This window comes from Nicotiana sylvestris, chromosome 12, assembly GCF_000393655.2.
Source record: "Nicotiana sylvestris chromosome 12, ASM39365v2, whole genome shotgun sequence".
NCBI lineage: Eukaryota > Viridiplantae > Streptophyta > Magnoliopsida > Solanales > Solanaceae > Nicotiana > Nicotiana sylvestris.
This window is the reverse complement of record NC_091068.1, coordinates 38,161,396-38,184,290: the sequence shown is the minus strand read 5'-3', so window position 1 is coordinate 38,184,290 and position 22,895 is coordinate 38,161,396. Positions and strand designations below refer to the sequence as shown.

Here is a 22,895-nt window from a genome sequence, read left to right as displayed (position 1 = left end):
CTAAAAAAGGGATATGACAAGTATTAATGCATTTTTGTCAAAGTATGTTACTCCGGCGTATGAAGTAAGACATGATAAAAGAATATTGACCGTCATCTTCTGCGACAAATAGCTATTTTCCTTCAGTACTTCATGATATTTTTTTCCTATGCCAATAAATGTACTCATTGCAGTCATTCTATTTGTATTATTCCATTCCATAACTAAATTCATCATGTAATCTAGCAAACTCATGATTGGTAGCTCTCTTGCCTCTCTGTTCCTTGCATTGAGTGACTCGACAATATTTGAAGTCATCACCATGGATCTATTAACAGTGGAATGCACTATAGACCACTTTTCATAACCAACTTGGAATAGGTAACCCCTTACCCTCTTATCAATGCTATCCATATCTTGCATGAGGCGATTAAAATCTTCAATTTTGTATGCTCTGGCCATTGCAAAAAATACTTCCCTCAGCCGGTCATAGTTCTTCTTGAACTGCTTCTTTATGTTATTCCAAAGATGAAAGATGCATACACAGTGAGATACCCCTGGATACACAATTAAAGCACTCCTCAATATGCTTGCATGACGATCCGATACGATGCACATCATTTCCCTTTCCCCAAAAGCCTATCTAAATATTTCAAAAAAACCATTCCCAAGAAACATCATTTTCAAAATCTACAACTGCGTATGCTAGTGGAAAAATTTTACCTGGTTAAGCAAATAAGAAAGCATCCACATGCTATTTTTGTTATATACAGATAAGAACTATATATACCATATATAATTATTATACGAGTCTGCAACATATTCACCTGCCGCATCTTGTGCGCTAGTTGTTAACATTGTTCCTCTGTGTGATGATTTGATGAATGTCCCATCAACCACTACAATAGGGTAACAATATTTCCATCCTATAATTGATGCATTTAGTGCGACAAAAACATACATGAAGCGCCCGTCCTCTGATTTATGTAATATTGTGACAGAACCAGGATTTGTCATATTTATCATATACAAGTGACCCGACAGTTTTCTATAAGATTCACGTGGTATCCCTCTTAGTAGTTCAAGTGCCTTTTCTTTTGTTCTATAAGCTTTTACGTAACTCATTAATCCCATATTGTTGTTTCATGTCGCTCATGATGTCTGCCGAAGTGTATATTGTTTTTGGATTGACATATTTATTGCAAATCATATTTGCAATAGCTGACGAAGTAGCATGATGTTGTGAAAATAGTCTACTTATCTCTGGGCAAGTGTGAACATCATTGAACCGTCTAACCTTGAAGACATTTGATTTGTGTAGACTTGAAGATCTAAGACTCCATTTGCAACTTTCATCCATGCATGTAAGACAGTACCTATTTAAAATATAGTGTTATGATAATGCATTTCTTCAGATTTTTACACTTGTGTCTCAAATAAACAAACAGTATACATATGCAATCTCACTATACAATAATTATACATTTTTTATACAGATCAGTATACCAAGAAATACAGAGAAGTGCAATCTCACTATATAATAATTATATATTTTTTATACAGATCTGTATACAAAAAATTACAGAGAAGTGCAATCTCACTATACAATAACATATACTCCCTCCGTTTCAATTTATGTGAACTCATTTGACTGGGCACGAAGTTTAAGAAAACAGAGAAGACTTTTGATCTAGTGGTGTAAAATGAGGCACATATATTTTGTGTGGCTATAAATCATTGTGTAAAGGTAAAATTATTTCTAAATAAAGAAAGGGATCATTCTTTTTGGCACGGACTAAAAAGGAAATAGGTTCACATAAATTGAAACAAAGAGAGTATTTTTTATACAGATCTGTATACAAAAAATTACAGAGAAGTGCAATCTCATAAGTAGAAATCATACCTTGTTGTAGATGATCTATCCACTATAAATTGACATTTTTCTCGTATTGCGTAGTGCTTCATTACACTAATGAGAGTATCTTTGTCCCAATACAACTGACCTTCTGCAATTTCTTCATGTTGTGGATTGTTTATCATACAATTTCCCTTTAATATCTCAATTTTGTCTTCCTTTACATGATTATCCATCATCTCAACAATATTAGTTCTGTATACTTCTTCTACGTTCTGATATTGTAAACCAACTGAAGTTGTTGCGAGTAAGTTTCCAGCTGAAGTTTTTGCGAGTAAGTTGCCACCCAAGTATGAACTTGAATATGAACATTCAACACTTGAATACACAGTTTTCAATGTTATGCATAATGGATATTCAGTGATATCCAGGTTTTTCTTTTTCATCTCCATATACAAGCGCACACGCATATCATTATATATTGGAATTGCTATATAGCCATCCTTCACTGTATATTTTATCTCCATTGCACTCGTAATTGAATCTCTACCCAATTGCTTGTATATCTCATCAACAAAATAATCATAGCTATAGTCCGAATTGATCAACATGCCATTAACAAGGAAATTAACAAATTTACTCTCACTTACCCATTCACCACTGTATTGAAGTAAAATCGGAATCAAAGTTGGAACGGTAGTTCCAACATTCACAATCTCCATAGACATTAGTTGATTTTGTCGATTTTGTATCAATTTCACAATTTAAGAACGAAATCTCAACTCTATTAAGCTGATTGTAGGCAACAATTATGCAAAAACTTTGAATTTCAGTGTGAATTTTGGGAGCTCTTCTCTGGATTTAATCTTCAGAAACCCTAGAATTTTTTTTTTCACAATGTGAATAATTGGGCGACTTTTATAGTGTTTGGAGGTTGAATATCCCATACTGAACGCTTGAATTTAGGATACAAAATCGATTAGGACTGCTTTCCTTTTCGTTTGCGTTAAGCGTATAGTTTCAGCCTTTTCAGTTGCTAGCCTTTGTTATTGTTTTGAGGCTATTACTTGTAAGGGGTTATTTTGTGACTATCAGGTGATATAAGTTTGGCCCTAGTGGCTACAAATGAAGTTTGCTCACTAGAATATGGATCTGTCTTGGCCCATTTAAGAAATGATCAATCAGATTTTTTTTGGAAATCAATTAATTTATCTATTCTTTCTTCTTCTTTTTTTCCTTACTCTTCCTTTTTATGTGTCCCCACTTACTCTTCACATGACTGAAATCTCCAATCCAGGAGTTGGCGTAAATGTACGTTGCCACTAGATCAAGCCTCACTAATTGTGGGGTAAATGATTGTTACAACTTATTATTTTTAGCATATTTTGGGGTAGGGGCAAAGTTTATGGGATAAATGATTGTTACAACTTATTATTTTATTTTATTTTATTTTTGCATATTTTGGGGTTTGAGAAGGCCCGACTAGATAAAAAAACAAGAGCAAAGATCACTTTTAGCCAACGGTCGAAATTATTACATCTGGTAGCAGTAAGTATAAAATTTATATAATTTTTGTATATAACATAAAAATATGCATATATATTTTGAGAGTACTATACAACGCCATTTTTCAAAAAAAAAAAAGAAGAGAGAAGAGAGCTTTGTGTTAATCGAACTTTGCACCTATGTATTACAAGATACCAATGAGCTGCTAAACAATTTTATTATAGTTCAAATGGTAGCTATACTAATATTCATTCCCTACAAATTACCAAAAAAAATTATTCTTTTTTTTTGCTAGGAACAAGCATTTTATTTATTTAAAACATAGTTATTACAAGGAGGGGATGGAACGTATAGTTCCAGTGCCCCTCGAGTCCAAAAGTAAGTATGGTAAAACAAAAGGTGGGGGGGGGGTATCAAAAAGGAGAACATCAGTAGGTTGTGGAAGACTAAGCTTCTTTTTTAAATGTGCCAGCGCATCTGCAACAATATTACCCTCCCGGTAGATGTCGTTGAGCTGTGGCATACATAAGTCACGCAACATCAACCTGCAAGCATGAAAGAGATGTGAGTATTTCAGAATACCTTGTGGTAGTAGTGTGATAAGTACCTGTGAGTCTGTTTCCACTATAAGCGGTAGCAAGTTGTTGGTAATAGCAATTTGTAATCCATGAAGAAGGGCAAGTAATTCCGCTTGTAATACTGTTGTGTGGTACAAGGATTTTGAGTAGCCAATGATCCATTGTCCTTCGTGATTACAGATTGCTCCTCCTATGCCTCCACATTGTGTGGATGGGTCGAAAGCACTATCGATATTGAGTTTGTCGGTATGCGGAGGAGGTGTCATCCATTTGACTTGGACCGATATGTGTGGCGAGGTATGCATGTTCAGCTACTTGGGTAGCGATTGTTATATGGTTGATTAGACGTGTATCATGGTTAAAGAGATTATGATTACGGTTCAGCCAAATGTTTCATATGATAAATGGAGCAATGTTCCCTAGAGGAATATTATGGGGATGGGGGAGGGAAGATCTAAGGTTAACTGAGGTGGTGGAGGTACATAGATGTTTTATCCATCGGGCATGGTTATCCTGTGGTATGGGTAGATGGAAGTATTGCCAAATATGAGTGGCGGGTGGGCATACGGTGAAAATGTGTATTAAATCTTCGGAAGGGTAAGGGCAGAAGGTGCATTGTGGGCTGGGGGTGATGTTGCATAATGCTAAAAGTTGCCTAGTGGGCAAAGCTTGGTGGAGAAGAAGCCAAAGAAAATGTTTAATCTTATTAAGTGTAGGAACGTTCCAGATCCAGTAATGTTGAAAGGACGTGGGTGTGTGAGATTGATTAAGGATGAGTAGTCGGTAAGCTGATGATGTGGAAAAGTGACCGTCAGAGGTAGGGTGCCAGTGGGGTGAATCGTCGGTAGTAGTGTCAAGGTTGGGAATAGTGTTATGAATAAGTTGGTGAATGTGGGCCGGGAGGTCAAAGAAGAGTAAGGTGAGATCAAATGTTGGTGGTGTAAAGATGTGGTTTAAGGTGAGCGATGTTTCATGCTGAAGAAGGGGGCCTTGGATAAGCTGTCTCAAAGAGAAATGGGGTGAGATCATTCCAAAGATTTATTTTTGTACCAGATGTAATTGTCCAGGAGGTACCTTGTTGGCATAAGGGTAGGGCTTTTGTTAGGCTTTTCCAGGTGAAGGAGTCATGCGATTAGTTATGTAAGCTCTGGAATGTGGTGGAGTGGCACGAGGCGTACAGTATTTGCCCTGCAATATTTGAGTCCACAGGCTTTGAGGATTATGGGAGAAACGCCAGACAAGGCTGGTTAATAAGGCGATATTTTAGGGAAAGTTTAGGGTAGTCCTAGGCCACCATACTTTTTAGGCGTAGTGACTGTGTTCCAATTGAGTAGGTGTAGTTTGTGGTGGGTAGGGGTGGAACCCCATAAGAAATTACATTAGATTTTATCAATATTTTGGCGTATTTTTAGAGGTAGGAGTTGATTTTGCATTGCGTAGGTTGGGATTGAATTTAAAACGGATCGTATAAGAGTTGCATAACCTGCACAACCTGCCAAATTGAGAAATTTAGTTTTCCAACCTTGTAAGCGATTATGCATCCGATCAAGTATATACTGGTAATCAGAAGATTTGGGATGCATTTTAGGCATTGGGAATCCAAGGTATTTGCCGAAGGTGGATGTTTAGGATAGTAGTTAAATGGGACATAGTTGCAGGAGTTGTATTACTGGAGAAGAGGAGTTTGGATTTTGTAAAGTTGATTCGTTGGCCAGATTGGTCAGCAAGGTGGTTGAAAATGTGCAATATGGAGTGAGCGTTAGCAGTATTTGCCTTTGCGAAAAGGACAATGTCGTCAGCAAATAGCAAATGAGATAGATGGGGGCCCTGTCTTGATATTTTAATGGGAGTCCATTGTTTTATGAGGACGGCTTCCTCAATCAGTTGTGACAACATCTCCATACAAATGATAAATAAGTATGGTGATAGTGGGTCGCCTTGTCTAAGTCCACGAGAAGGCAGGAAGAAAGGGGTAGGCTTGCCATTGACTAAAATAGCTATGGATGAGGTAGTGATGCAGGACATAATGAGTTGTATAGTGTGTGACGGAAAATTGAGTTGACGTAGAGAGTAACGAATAAAGGACCATTCAAATGCGCGTTCTATTGACCTAAAAAAAGTTATTCATTCCCTGCAAGAAAACAATCACGGAGGACGGTCCCTGTTGGACAATAAATACTTGACATTTAGAACTTGGTCCTTCCATCACGATAATTGAGTCTCTATCTCATTTCACATGAAGTGTATCCAAACGATAAATCTTATTTCGTAAGAATGTCCTAATTTTAGGTTCTAACTTTTAAAGTTCTTACTTTTAGTTTATTATACTTTTGAAATTATAATTTTAAAATATAATATTTGTTAAAAAATTTAGTGTTTATCACATATATGCTCATGTTCCCCATCGAAAATTGCGTCCTGTTGAACCCGTATCTAATAAGCTATATCTACCACTACACATATGTCAAATATGTGTCACCTAAGACCTACATCCCTTCCCTCTCCTTGGTTCTACTAAAAGATGGTAGAGATGTAGATGAAGACAAGATGCTCAACTTTGCTGTAATGGTTGTGAGGAGAGGAGAAAACTGGCTAGATACTACGTTTGTCATTGCACTTGTGTATGATTTTGTCATTTAATATCATGACAATAAACTATTCAACTGCATCCAAGATTTTGCTTAAAGACAAATTCAACCTCAGACCATCAGCTTTGCACTGCAGAGTATTAACAGGACAACATTCACAGAAACAGCTTCTGCAGCTGTTGTCAAGAAAGAAGCAGACACCAAAAAAAGCTCAGGAACTATAGCAATGAGTTAGCTTCATATACATGTCATTTTAAGCCAAGAGGCCAAAGGACACTAACATATATACCTGAGTTTGTATATAAAACTTGTTGTCCCCTCAAAAACCTTCAATTCCTTTATAGTCAATTACCCCAAAGATGCATGTCGGGACATGTCCTCCATAGCAGCTTTTTCACTCTTCTTGGGCATTATATCAACGTGAAAGTTATATTAGCTGAGAAACATACTCCATAGCTTCCTTGCTGACGGGCAGCGTACAAACATATGATTTGAACTCTTCTTCACTTCCTTTACACGTGAAGCACGGGACCATACCCCATTCCCTGCAATTTTGACCTTGTTAAACAAGCTTCGTGTTCTGGCTATTTTAAGAGGTCCACTGTTTTTCCAAATTATCCTCCAAGGCCATTGAGTTGAGCCATTCTGACTTAGGTTAACATTTTGTAACACAATCTTGTCATCCTTTTGTTGCCTCCACCTCCTTATATCTGATTCTAACTGGTAAATTGTGAGGCCTCAGTCTTTTGAGAAGTTCACGCGTATCCACAGTTTCTTCTAAAATTTAATTGCCACCCATCTTGCCACCAATATTATGCTACAATTAACCCCGGTTCGCTGCCAATCTGTATACTCACATTCCTCTGGCTAAAGTTGGCACATATATTGAATGGCTTGAGATAGAGGTTGTAGAACATACAACAAAGTTGAAAGCAATTCAACAGCTGCATGCAGCCAAGAAAAGACGTTGCAATTTATTGCATCTTTACCATGCCATAGATTGATGGCGCAGCTCTGTAGTGATTTTGATCTACTAGTCCCCTGAAATCACCAGAGCTTCCAAACAAGTGCATCAGAACACCTAAGAAGTTTAGTTTTTGATAATGATAAAAATAATTTTTTTTTTTTTTTTGGAGTAGAATGCATCTAAGAAGTTTAATTTTACTTCAGATCTTCAAGATATCCAACAACGAACCAATTCCAACAAAGGGAAGGATGCAGGGAGCGAGGAGACGGACAAATACAGCTTAACGAGAGGAATATTACAACATTGTGACTCATCGAAGACAGAATCTCTAAAGGAATCTTGATCTAGCATCCTACAAAAACATCCATTCCTGTCACTGTCTTATGGAAGCTCGCTTTCCAGATGAATAACTCCAAGTAGAAGTGTTCGACGACAAATGCAACCCAACCAACGTCTCCAAATAATTCTTTTTTCTGTTTGACAGTAGAGGATAAATCCGAAATCTGCCTAAACTTTGACAAAAAATAAAATAAAGTAGTAATCATTTGAAAAAATAAAATATTAATAGATTCCCAACAAAAGCAATGGTTTCTGTGAAGTGTGAACATAAGACAGAAAGTTTTTTCAAGACCATAGAGGACTACTTAAAAGTTAAAACACCAAAGGTATCTATGCTTCTTCGAGCAACTACTATGCAAGAACTAACACTGTTTCCAATAGACTGCAGACTCGTAATCAGCTTTAACATTCTAGCTTAAGACATCACCATTATCAACTATTTCATACAAACATATCCAAGAGATTTCTTCCAACAAACAATTACACAAAGGTGTTTCTCTATCCATCTCTAAATCTGTAAATACCATTGAAACATGTCACACATAAAATAGCATTTAGCTGCCACAAAACAATCTCCACCTTGATGAAGAGCTTTATGACAATATGAAGAAACATGATAAATGTAACATTCCACGTTTCAGTTCATCATCCAAATCTGACTGGAATTTAAATGATAAGAAAGCAGTTTATTAATCGTTGATAACTGATAAGTGTCATGAAAGGAATAATTGTCAGCAGGACTAGTTATATAACGACACTCTTACAGCATCAATATTGTTTACCAACATTTAGTTGTACATCGAGGTTCCCACTATGCTCACATTTGCCTAGCTACGAATGACATCTAATGACTAGGCACACAATCATCAGCATAAATCATGCCCCTGATAGACTGGAAACCATAGCTTAGTCATCTGTATCATGCACAGCAAAAGGCCAGCAATATTTTTTGTTCTTAGGAGTCAATTGATTTGCGGACAAGTTATACTTTATACTTGTAACTCTTTTTTGGATAGTGGCGTCAGCATGTGAGCATCTTGATTAATTCACCGGGCAGGTTGCCAAAATAATTGTTTGTACTAAATTACTAATGCTAAAGCAGAGCAGCTCACACCAAATGTTGTAGCTGGGTTTTTGAACACGGGATCTCCAGGTTGAAGTTACACTTGGATCATAATGCAGGAACAGTACTACATTGACTAATCACTGGATTATCGTTTTTACTGTCTGATGTTTGGTTCTTTGTACCATATTTAGATACATGTATTGTTCAATTTAAACACGTGTTTGGTTCAAATTTGATATAAGATTTGTTACTGATAATACCCTTAACCTATATCAAAACTTTATTCAATCTAACATAACATTAGTTTTACTATCATACTTAAATCAATAATCAATCAACTACTCTTATGGAAAAATCAAGCAACAAGTTGTACATTTGATACTTTGACTCCGTGGCATATTTGCACATTCATCAATATTATCTAGGACAAGTTTGGCAAGGTGAAGTGGCAGGTTTTGGCAAGATCCTTGGTGCTGTGAAGCTAAGGACTATCACCAGACATCTTGCTTTTATGAGCGAATCTGTAGTAAATCGTCGTCTGTATGTATATCTAAACTCCTGCCAGTAATCAGTCCGCTTTTTAGTAAAAAGACTGGCACTAATGGAGTCAGTTCTCTGCTTTGGACTCGGCCCTTTGGCTACAGAATGAAAATTTTCGTTCGGCAATTTTGGCCTCAAGGATTGTAATAACAACAATGAATCATAAGCCTTATGAGTGGTTAGAAGGACTTCGTAGGATCACATGGGAGGGGTCTATGTGGCAAATGCCAATATCTAGAGGAAATGAAAGGAAGATAATACTAAAACACAGAACAAATAACAAAAAAGAGAATTGAGTAATCAGTAGTATCAGTAGTAATCAGCAGAGAAACTTTTCAATTGAGCTAATATCTAATTCACAGTGACTGAACCATTACACCAATTTAAAACAATACCTTTTCTTATCACTCCACAATGATTGTATACTGAGTGATAGAAGAATCATACCAACAAAGAAGAAATAATGTCCCCTTGAGTTCCCAAAGAAAATATTAGATCCTCTAGAGTTCGATCATCCAGTTATGCCTTCACCTCAACTTGCTTTGGTCCTAATTCAGGGAGCAGCAAACCAAGCCCATCCCTAGATTTAACATCCAAAGAACTCTCCTTTACATCCCGATACAAGGGATTTGATGTCAAAATCCTCAACCCTTTATCCCTATCAATCTCTAAAACCTCAGGCAATCCATTAGTACATCCCTTTGACATTCCTACATCAATCCTTATAGCTTGGTTATCGCAAACTCCATTAATCCCACTTTCTTGAATTGTATGTCCCATTATCATCCTTTTCGCTCCTGGAATTGTAGCAAGCACGTGTTCAAGAGTAGAACAATCACAATCCTTCGCCAACTCATGCGAAAACTTCCTCAACCAAACAATGGAATTCCTCCCCCTCACCAAATCCCTCGAAACTCTTCCCCTCACCCCACAAATCCAATCCCTCACTTCCTCATTCACATTCTCCAATCCATAATCCACATGTTTAGTCAAAAGTCCACCATGAACAAACACAGAATCACCAACAACAACAACTGTTTGATTCTTTCCCAAAAACCTCTCCGAAATCGGCCCATTTGGCCTTAATGCTGCAATTCTTGTTCTAATACCATCAAAGAGCTCCTGATTTACACCATGAAACTCAAAGGGTATCCCCAAAAATGGATCTTTAACACACTCTTTATCAAAACCATCACATAATTCTTTCATATCATTGCCTACGCAATACCAAAAAGCCCAACCTTGAAATTCTTGAAGACCCTCTTTAGTAACATACCTAAAATCACCATCAACATTCATAATCTCATGATTACCATTCATAGTAATTAAATTACCATTTACCTTAGCAGCTTCCCTTTTCAGTTTTTCAAGAAAATAAAGAATCTTTAATTCTTGGCCACCACGGTCAAGTACATCACCTATTTGAACAACTGTAGTGGACCCACCACACCACTTGCCATGGTCATCAATTAAGCCAGCAAGTTTAAAGGCTTGTTTGGTTTTTTGGAAATCACCATGTAAGTCACCTATTGCAATTAAACGATTAGGAGAAGGTAATATAGTTTGGTTTGGTGACGAAGTTATTGTTGGTTGTGGAGGTAAAAAGAGGCCTCCACTGACAGAGAAATCGACGAATGTGTCAACGAAAGAGGAGAAGATGGTTGGGAGATTTTGGCATGTTAGATTGGATTGTGACTCCATTGAATTGATTAAGGTTTTTTTTTTTCTTTTTTTGGTTCGTAATTAGATGTTGAGAAATTGTAATTGTGGAAGTATAATAACGCTTTTGTTCGGAAACACTGGGAATCTGGGGACTGGGATTGGTGAGGTGACTTGACTTTTGGTTGACCTAAATAGCAAGTTCATCTTTTTTCTTTTCTTTTATTTTTTATTTTTCATGTGAGGTTTTCTTTTCTTTTTACAAAAAAAACCCTCCCTTTTTTAAATATTAGTTATTTTAAGAAATTAAATTTGTTTTAAAATTATAATATTCTTAAAAAATAAAATTATTTATTATCTTTTTTCAAATATATCCTTACTGCTTCAATCAATGAAATACTAATTGAGTGATTCGATTATAAATAATTAAATAGGATGCAGTTCATACAAGTACTCACAAGTACTCTAATTATTAAGGTTATTACTCTTTCCAATTCATAAGTGACCAATTTGTTTTTGGCAAGCCTATTAAGAAAATACTAAATTCTATACAAAAATATCTAATATGACTAAACTATCCTTAATTAAATATTTAATGTGAGGAGTAAGAATTTTTTTAGGGATATGTACATAAGGGTAATTTTGTAAAAATAAATTGAATTTTTTTCTTGATTATATAAATGGACACTTATTTTGGACCAAAATAAAAAAAGAAATTGATCATTTATTGTGGACCAGAGGGAGTAAATATCTTTCTTGATAAGTGTGTAAAAATCATACTCCCTTCTACCCACTTTAATTGATTTTTTAGCTTTTGATTTTTCAAATATCAAGAAGGAATTAATTTTTTTTTTAAACTTGCCTTTGGAGTAAAGAGCCTACGAGTATTTGTTATATTTCTAATGAACAAATTAATGTTAATATGATCAATTTCATTGTTAATTAATACTAAAAGATTAATTCCTTAATATGTGTGAAAGCAATCAAAAAATTAATTAAAGTAGACCGGAGTAAGTAAAAGATGAATAATAAATAAAAGCAATAATACATATTTTAGTTGAACAATAATACCAAAGTACTTCAGTTACTTATAATTAGAAACCCTTGGTCCTTATACTTCTTCTTTTTTTGGTGCTAATCAAACCTAAGCTCATAATTTAGTATACGGTCAGACCTCTTTATAACAACATCCTTATATAACAACACTGTTAGATGTTTGCCATAATTTTCTTATCATATTTGATTTTTCTATTTGTTGAAGGAAAGGGCAACATGATTACCTTAATTGGGTTTTCCTTCTTGTAGAAGGAAATTATAAATCTCCCATATTTGGTTAGTCCTTTTTCTTGTAGGAAAAGGTTTGAACTTCTATAAATTGAGGATCATTCCTTCTCATTCAGTAACATCCACAATGTAGCCATATGGGGTTTGAGAGTTGTGTTTATGGGGAGAATTTTACGGGACAAGTGTTAGTGTGTCACTTATGTTTACCTCTTCGTGAGGTTGTTCTCTCGATATTTTGTACTCTCTTTTATATATAGTGGATTACTCATCTCCGCCTGGGCGTAAGTCAATTGACCAAACCACGTTAAATGTTTGTGTCTCTTTTGGTAGATTTCTCTTTTGTTGTCTGATTTATCGTCGTTGAGGGTTTGCTTTGCTAGCTTCCGCATGACACCTGAATTTTTCGGTTCTAACAAGTGGTATCAGAGAAAGGTTCAAGACAGGTTCATCTTGGCGGGTTCAGTTCTAGCTGCAACATATTTGACGATAATCGTGATTTTTGTCTGAGAAATTTGACCAGTTTGCTACGCACATTGAGACAAACTTTGTGGTGAAGATTTTGGAGATGCGACATGTTGAAGGCTATGTGAAGAAGGTGGATCAAGTTTATTTTGTCATAAAATTCAGGCAAAGGGGGAGAATTATTAGGTGTTTGCCATAATTTTCTTACCATATTTGGTTTACCTATTTGTTGAAGGAAAGTGCAACATGTTTAACTTAATTGGATTTTCCTTCTTGTAGAAGGAAAATATAAATATCTCATATTTGGCTAGTCCTTTTTCTTGTAGGAAAAATGTTTGGACTTCTATAAATTGAGGATCCTTTCTTCTCATTCATTAGCATCCACAATATAGCCATATGGGGTTTGAGAGTCATGTTTAGGGGGAGAACTTTACGGGACAAGTGTTAGTGTGTCATTTGTGTTTACCTCTTCGTGAGGTTGTTTTCTCGATATTTTGTACTCTCTTTTATATATAGTGGATTGCTCATCTTCGCCGTAGACGTAAGTCAATTGACCGAACCACGTTAAATATTTGTGTCTCTTTTGGTAGATTTCTCTTTTGTTGTCTGATTTATCGTCGTTGAGGGTTTGTTTTGCTAGCTTCTGCATGACATCTGAATTTTTCAGTCCTAACAAACACTTCACTATAAAATTTAAGCTTTTCCGGAACCAATTTTTATGTTATGTTATAATATATGTTCTCTATAACAGCACTTCACTATAACATCCAAAAATATTCAAAAAAACGAGGCTATTATAAAGAGGGTTGACTGTAATTACACATAATTAGAAACTCTCATGTCCTTGTACTTTTTTCTTTCAAGATAATCACATGAAGGTACGTTTCAAGCGTTTTCATAACAAAACTTAACTCAATTTCCCTTTTGTTATACAATTGAGCATAATTCCTTTAATTTTTTCTGCATATTGTAACGGGCCATATACGCATCTCTCTCTCCATCTTCTCCCTTCCTTTTCCTCCTCTCGTCAGAGGCATTACATTTCTTTTTTCCATCACTTACCTCTTTTTTTTTTACACGAAAAATAAGATAAAAATAGCAAATCGTAGTTAGAGTACTAATTTTGTAACATTTGGATGGTAAAAAGCATATCAGAATGGTAATCCAATACCGTTGAATAAGTTTGAAGAACTGGGATTGATTCGAATTTAATTTTATGAAAAATTTGGAGTTAGTGTTGTTTAAACTTGTTGAAAATAGTCTAAGAAGGTTGTATACAAAATTTAAAGTCATTTAGTGGAAATCTGGACTCGTTTTTAACAAGAATCACAACTGAAAATCACAGAAGAAGTTCGTCAATGTAGCTCGATACTTACACACTTTCATACATTGTTATAGACTTTTAAACAAGGTTAATAATTCTATACAAGGTTAATAATTGTATACACTATTATAAACTTTTATACTAGATATATACATGATATAAATGCAGAAATCAAAATAACAAAAATAAAAATTAAAGCATAAAAATATAGAATTGAGCAAAGAACAAATTAATGAATTAGAAAGAACACTTGAAGATAAGCAAATACTCAATCCAATTAAAGCTTAATTTACCCTAGGATATAGGAAAAATCCTCAAGGAAAAATAATCACCTTGCTAGTTCACTTTAACATGATCAAAACCAACTAAGGAATTCCTCCTCACAATACTCTCTTAAGAGTTTTATATCTCCTAATCACAAACAAGATAGTAAAAATAAATCATGTATTTTACCATATATAATAACTACTAGGGTTATTATAAAATGTCGGTAAGGCCTTAATTTGAAGACTTGTCAAATTTGACCGGAGTTGCATAGGCATGCGATCGCGATGCTGTGGCGCAACCGCCTAGGCTTCAATTTTGGTCTTATGCGCGATCATGATGTTATGGCGCGATCACGTGGCAACCTACCATGATAACGGCTCTTTCAGCACGATCACATGGTCTGAAGCTCTTCTAGCGCGATCTTGATAGTGTAGGTGCAATTGTGTTAATATTTGTATGCTAGTTTTTAGTTTCTGTCCAATGCCTTCTAGTCTTGATCCTCGAAATATTATAGCACTCTAATGCTTAAATATCATCTGTCATGATCCAAATCCCGCAATAGGTGTCGTGATGATACTTAGTCTCCAAGACTAGGCAACCCTATCACATACAATTCCAATAAAATATAACAACTTCAAAATTTAACAAATACTGCAAAACATGATAATACTGCCAAACATAGGCACAATAACAACTTTCCAAAACCCGGTCATACTGAGTCATAAGCTCTACATAGAATACATAACAAGTTTCTAGCTTACAACACAATTTCGAATATATAAATAGTAGAAATAAGGTAAGAGGGTGACTCCGAGGCCTGCGAACGGGACAACAGGGATACCTTGAAGTCTCCAACCAGCTCTAACATGCAATACTAATGATCAGCTCGATCCGAAGTACTTGGATCTGCACAAGAATGTGCAGAAGCATAGTATAAGTACATCACAGTTAGTAATCAATAAATATCAAGACTAACCTCAGTGGAGTAGTGACGAGGTTCAAGTGATGATACTCATTAATCAAATAACTTGTATAAGATATCAAAAGAAAACTGACAACAAAGTGCATAATTGAGCAAATATCAATAACCTCGTAGAACGTGTAGTAACAATTCAGTGTGAAGTAACTCATCTTTGCCAACAAAATATCAAATAGGAGTGGGGCATGTGATAGCATGACAAAATCGACTAATAACTCATAAAATGCAAGACGAATATATTTAAGAAACCAGTATGTGATCAAAATATCAACCCCATTCCAACACATGAAGAACATCAAAGGAATACCTCGAAATATCACATAATATCATCACAATGACACCATTATGTTGCCGTGTGCGCATCATAGTGAAATTTCCCCCTTATGTCGTTGCACGCGCATAAGCCACAGTTATCTCGCCACATGCGTATCACAATGAAACGTATGCCTTATGTTGTCGCATGCGTATCTCGCCACCTTTATACTCCAAACAACATCAATCAACCACACATCATGTCCAAATGTGCCACAATATCACAAAACAACAAAATTCCAAGTCATATCAAAATATAGGCTCAAAGCTCAACAACAACATGCACAAGAAAATAACAATAACGTAAGAGTGCGGGGAGTGTTCAATAATAAAGCATGTTTCATATAGCAAACAACCTCAATCCAAGGCATATGAATAGCCTAAGGTCTAATTCGGTTATAAACTACACATACGCCCATGTACACACTCGTCACCTCGTGTACAAGTCATTTCACATAGCATAAAATGTAATTTAGACCAAATCCTAAGGGGTAATTCTCCCACACAAGGTTATGCAAGATACTTACATCAATTAAGCTAAATCAATACTCTAAAAATATTTTTCCTTTATAATTCACCTACGTCCGACTCAAATCCAGCCAAAAATAACTCACTAATGTCAAACAATACAAAAGAAATCAATTTCAATTAATAAAGTTGAAATCTTTACCCAATTCTTAAAAAATTAACAAAAGTTAACCTCGGGCCCGCTCGATCAAAACTCGAGTCAAATGGTAGATCCTAACTATCCATAACCCTATGAGTCAAAATATGTGATTGGTTTTCAAATTCGAATCCAAATCGACTATTAAATCTTAAACTTTTATTTTCTAAAATATAGTCAAATATTGCCAAAAATTCTCTTCAAATTTCATGATTTTGACGTTAAAATCCATAAGTAATCAAGTTATAATATCAAAATTAAATAAGATTGAATTACCAAATAGCTTTGTGTGAAAATTCCCTCCTAAAATCACCTTCTACCGAGTCGAGGGATCAAAATGTGATAAAATGAGACTAAGTCCCGAAATTCCAACTATATGTTCAGCTGCAGAAGTCACATTTGCGACCCGAGGTTCGCTAATGTGACCTGCGCAAAAGCGATACATGCATCACAAATGTGAAGCCTGCCCAGTCTTGTGAATATTGCAAATACGACCTATACATCGCAAAAGCGAAGATTGGAAGCATCGTAAAAGCGATCAAGTGTTCGCAGAGCGACCAGACCCTGCCCAACCCACCCATCGCAATTGCGAGCCAAGCTTCACAAATGCGAAGCCTATCACCCCCTGCCAAATTCCTCAATTGCGACCAGGTACCTCGCAAATGCAAACTAATTCTCGCATTTGCGAGACCTGCAGTACCATCAAAATCTAGCAAAACTAAAACAAGTCCAAAACATCCCGAAACACGTCCGAAAGTCACCCGAGCCCCCGGGGCTCCATACCAAACATACACACAAGTCTAGAAATATCATAGGAACTCGCTCGCGAGCTCAAAACACCAAAATAATCTCCAAAATTATGAATCGAACACCAAAATACATTGAATTCACAATGAAACTCAAGACCTTCTAAAACCACAACCAAGCATATGCTTTCCTTCAAACCAACTCAGAATGACACCAAACTTTGCACATGAGTTTCAAATTAAAAAATGGAGTTGTTTCAAGTTTTGAAATTAAAATTCTAACCCGATAGATACAAAGTCAACCTATGGTCAAACTTAGAAAAATTTTTAACCTTCAAATTGCCAACTTTCGAAAAAAGAGCCAATTTATCCTAGGAACCTCCGAATTCAATTTTGGGCATATGTCTACGTCCAAAATCACCACAAGAACCTATTGGGACAATCAAAATACTATTTCAGATTTTTTTCACAATAGTCAAACTCGGTCAACGCTTCCAACTTAAACTTTCCACTAGGAACTAAATGTTCAAAATCAATCCAAAACCTCCCCGAAATCGAACCACCATCCATGAAAGTCATATAGCCACAAATACGCATACGAGAAGCTTTGAAAAGGGTAATAAGGCTCAAATACACAAAACAACCGGCCGGATCATTACATTTCCTCCCTCTTAAATAAATATCCATCCTCGAACGAGTATAGAGACATACCCAAAGTGTCAAAAAGATGAGGATACCGGCTACGAATGTCATGCTCAGTCTCCCAAGTTGCCTCCTCGACTGGTTGACCTACCCACTGGACCTTCACCGATGCAATATTTTTCAACCTAAACTTTCGGAAGTGCCTCTCCAAAATATCTAGGCTTCTCAACATAAGTCAAATCCTTGTCCAAATGCACCGAGATAAAATCTAACACATGTTACGAATCATCAGAATACTTTCGGATCGTGGAAACATGGAACACTAGTTGAACTCCCCAATAGTCTGGGTGGTAAAGTAAGTCTGTAGGCCACCTCACCAACTCTCTCTAGAACCTCAAAAGGACCAGTATACCGAGGGATCAACTTGCCTTTCTTCCCGAACCTCATCACACCCTTCATGGGTGAAACTCTAAGTAGAACCCTCTCACTCATCATGAATGCCATATCACGAGCCTTCCTATCGGCGTAACTCATTTTCCTAGACTGTATTGTAAGAAGTTGCTCCTGAATCATCTTCATCTTCTCCAAAGCATCACGAATCAAATCAGTGCGCAACAACCTAGACTCCCCAGGCTCTAACCAACCGATCGAAAAGAGACATCGCCCCGTATAAGGCCTTATACGGAGCTATATGGATGCTCGACTAGTAGCGGTTGTTGTAGGCGAACTCTACTAATGGTAGAAATAGATCCCATTGACCCCTAAAATCAATGACACAGGCTCGTAACATGTCCTCCAATATCTGAATAGTGCGCTCGGACTACCTGTCCATTGTGGATGAAATGTCGTGCTCAGCTTGACTTGTGTGCACAACTCACATTGTACAACTCTCCAACACTGAGATGTGAACTGTGTGCCTCAATCCGAGATAATAGACACCTGTACGCCATGCAGGCGAATGATATCTCTAAGATAAATTTGAGCCAGCTGCTCTGAAGTGTAGGTAGTCATGACAGGAATGAAGTGCACAGACTTGGTAAGTTTGTCCACAATAAACCACACAACATCAAATCTCATCAAGGTATGTGGCAACCCAACCACGAAATTTATAGTGATACACTCCCATTTCCACTCCAGAATATCTAGCCTCTAAATCAATCCACCAGGTCTCTGATTCTCATACTTAACCTACTAACAGTTCAAACACCATGCCACATACTCAACAATATCTTTCTTCATCCTTCTACACTAGTAGTGTTGCTTCAAATTGTAGTACATATTTGTGGCACCTGGATGAATAGAATACCATGAACTATGGGCCTCCCGCAACCCGTCCACATTAGGCACACAAATTCGTCCCTAATGCGTCAATACCCCATCATCACCAATAGTCACCTCCTTAAAATCACCGTCCTATCCCGTGTCCTTAAGAACTAGCAAGTGGGGATCATCATACTGACATGCCTTAATGCGCTCAAATAAAGATGACCGTGATACAACACAAGCAAGAACCTTGTAAGGCTGTGAAATATCCAATCTCATGAACCCTTTGGCCAAAGCCTGAACATCCAAAGCTAACGGCCTCTTCCCGACTGGGATAAAAGCAAGACTCCCCATGTTCTCAGCCTTCCTAGTCAAAGCATCGGCCACTACATTGGCCTTTCTGGGATGATAAAAAATGGTGATATCATAGTCTTTTAGTAACTCTAACCACCTATGTTGCCTCCAATTCAGATCCTTTTACTTTAATAGGTGTTTAAGACTCCGGTGATTCGTGTATTTCGCATGACACGCTATAAAGAAAGTGCCTCCAAATCTTGAGCGCGTGAATAATAGGTACTAACTTCAAATCCTGTACTAGGTAGTTCTTCTCATGGGGCTTCAACTGATGCAAAGCCTAAGTAATCACTCTACCGTCTACATCAATATACACCCAATGTTAACCCGTGAAGCATCATAGTAGATTGTATATGAACCCGATGCTGAAGGAAAAACTAGAAATTTAGTTATAGTCAAGGCATTCTTGAGCTTTTGAAAGCTCTCATCGCACTCGTCAGACCACCCGAATATGGTACCCTTCTAAGTCAATCTATTCAAAGAAGCTGCTATGGATGATAAACCTTCCATGAAGTGGCAATAATACCTAGCCAGACCTAGAAAACTCCGAATTTTAGTAGCGTTAAAAGGTCTGGGCCAACTCTTGACTGCCTTAATCTTCTTCGGATCCACCTTAATCCCTTCAATGGAAACCACATGACTCAATAATGCCAACGAGTATAACCAAAACTCGCACTTGGAGAATTTAGCATATAGTTTCTTCTCCCTCAAAGTCTGGAGAACGATCCTCAAGTGTTGCTCATGATCCTCTCGACTATGATAATACACCAGTATATCATCAATAAACACAATGATAAAGGAATCCAGATATGGCTGAAACACGCTGTTCATCAAATGCATAAAAGTTGCTGGGCATATCAGCCCAAAAGACATCACAAAGAACTCGTAATGGCCATAACGGGTCCTGAAAGCCGTCTTAGGAATATCTAAATCCCAGATCTTCAACTGATGGTACCCCGATCTCAAGTCAATCTTCGAGAATACCCTGACACCCCAAAGTTGATCAAATAAATCATCAATACGCGGTAGTGGGTACTTGTTATTGATAGTAACCTTGTTCAACTGCCTATAGTTAATGCAAATTCTCATGGAACTGTCCTTCTTTTTCACAAATAGTATTGGAGCACCACGAGGGCAGTCGAATGAAACCTTTATCAAGCAACTCATGTAATTGTTCCTTCAATTCTTTCAACTTTATTGGTGCCATGCGGTATGGTGGAATAGAGCTGGACTGAGTGCCTGTCACTAAGTCAATACCAAAATCAATGTCCCTATCAAGTGGCATTCCTGGTAGGTCTACTGGAAACATGTTTGGGAACTCTCTCACTACCAAAACCGACTCAACGGTAGGAGTATCAACATTAACATCCGTTACAAAGGCTAAGTATGCCAAGCACCCCTTCTTAACCATCAATTGGGCTTTAAGAAAAGACACCACTCTACTAGGAACATGACCCATGAAGCCTCTCTACTCCAACCACAACAACCCCAGCATACCCAACATCACGATCTTAGTATGACAATCAAGAATAATGTGATATGGTGACAACCAATCCATGCCAAAAATTACATCAAAATCCACTATATTAAGTAATAGAAGGTCAACCCTAGTCTCATAGCCTCCAATAATGACCAAACAGGAATGATTAATACGGTCTACCACAATAGAATCCCAAACACAAGAGTATCTAAAGAATCACGAGACGTAACCAAGTATGAAGCAAAATAGGATGACACATATGAATAAGTAGAGCCTAAATCAAATAAAACTTATGCATCTCTATGATAGATCCGGAAAATACCTATAATGACAACATGTGATGCAACTGCCTCAGTTCTACCAGGGAAAGCATAATAATGGGCCTAGCCTCTCCCTCTAGGACATCCTTTACCCAACTGTCCTTTACTCCTAGTTGACTCTGTAGGTAGATTAGCAACTGGAGTGGATACAGTAGCCTCAGTACCCTGCTGAGATCTAACCTTCAAAGTCTATGACAATCTTTCACCGTATGCCTAGTATCACCACACTCGAAACAACCCCTCTATGGGCGTGGTTGCTGGTACTAAGTTTGTCCTGGATGGCTGGAATGACCATTGTTGGAACCCCGTGTAGAAGGTGCACTGATAGATGGCTGTCCAATATGAGTGCCCAAAGGTCCTAGCTAGCTGAAGCACTACGAGTAACCTGAAGTGTGGCCTAAATTGCCTGACTAATAAAACTGCTACCATGACGGGCTAAAACCGATAAGCGGGAACCACTAAATCCTCCAAAATATAGAGGCCTCTTAGCCTCCCTATCCCCACTCTTTTGACCGCGGATACGCTCTAACCTCCTAGCAAATCTCTACGACTTGATGGAATAGAGTCTCAGTCTCCAACTCTCGTGCCATCCCAAGTCTGAGGCTATACACGAGTCCCTCAATTGCGGACCTTCTCTCTATTAGTGGAAATCAAAGTAGGTACATAATGAGATAACTCTATAAACCATACTCGAACGCAGTTATACTCTTTTGGCGTAACTACTCGAACTCCGAGCGCAACTCGTCCCTGCGGGTCTATAGAATAAACTCTCTCAGAAAGAGGTCGAAGAACTGGGCTAACTAAGTGGCACTACGCCAGTTGTCCTACTCACCTCATAAGACTCCCACCATCTATATGCCTGCCTTTTCAGTTGGAAAGTAGTAAGGCCGACCCCTCTTAACTCCACTAAGCCCATAACACGCAGAATGCAGTGACACTGGTCTAAGAAACCATGTACATCTTTTGAAGCCCCATCACTACAATGAGGTGGATGATACTTCTGGAACCTCTCTAACCTCTTCTGCTCCTCAACTGACGCAAGTTTTCTGAACCACAATCACGGGGTGCACCGGTATAACACTCGGATCCTAATCAACATGAACCTGCTACTCTAGAGTATGCATAGCAAGAGTTTGGATTCCTCCCCTAGCCTGTGAGGTACCAGATGCAACCGGGATCAAAACCACCTTAGCCAAAGTCCCAAACATTCTCAGAAAGTGCGCCAAAGCCTCCCGAAATCTAGGGGTAGCAATAGTAACCTTGGGTGCCTGCTCCCTAATCAGAGATACTGGTGGCTACTCAATCGCGGTCCTAGCACGACCCCATGCTACGGCACGTGCCCGGCCTCTGCCTCTACCCCGACCTTTAGAAACACTTGTCATGGGGGCAACATCATCATTAACTGAAGCTTGTATCCTCATCATCTATGAAAGAATAGAAAGACAAAGGCTCAAACTCCAAAATCAATAAATTCGCACGATAAGGAATGAAAGAAGTGAAATTTTCCTAATAGTTTTGTAGCCTTTCGAAGGTACATACGTCTCCGTACTGATCCGCAAGACTCTGCTAAACTTGCTTATGACTCGCAGAACCTATGTACCTAGAGCTTTGATTCCTACTTGTCAAGCCTCAAAATCCGCCATAGGAGTCATAATGGCACCTAGTCTCTAAGACTAGGCAAGCCCATCACATATGATTCTTATAAGAACATAACAACTTCA

General features: G+C 37.5%; 1 protein-coding gene across 4 annotated transcripts; it reads right to left on the bottom strand.

The window, feature by feature from the left end:
• Window positions 1–6,542: 6,542 nt before the first annotated feature.
• Window positions 6,543–11,235, bottom strand: LOC104231673 (shewanella-like protein phosphatase 2). 4 transcript variants are annotated; one of them, XM_070165286.1, is made up of 2 exons: window positions 9,814–11,235; window positions 6,543–7,980 (listed from the first exon to the last, which is right to left on the bottom strand). In XM_070165286.1, exon 1 carries the CDS (start codon window positions 11,117–11,119, stop codon window positions 9,938–9,940), a length of 1,182 nt encoding a protein of 393 aa, XP_070021387.1. In that variant the 5' UTR covers window positions 11,120–11,235; the 3' UTR covers window positions 6,543–7,980; window positions 9,814–9,937. The 4 variants fall into 4 exon arrangements, with proteins under 4 accessions (XP_070021387.1, XP_009783006.1, XP_070021388.1 ...); XM_009784704.2 differs by having other exon boundaries at window positions 6,543–7,946; XM_070165287.1 differs by having other exon boundaries at window positions 6,543–7,562.
• Window positions 11,236–22,895: the final 11,660 nt, after the last annotated feature.

Coding starts and splice junctions, on each gene's coding strand:
- LOC104231673 (XM_070165286.1), bottom strand. CDS start 11,119: ATGGAGTCACAATCCAATCTAACATGCCAAAATCTCCCAACCATCTTC.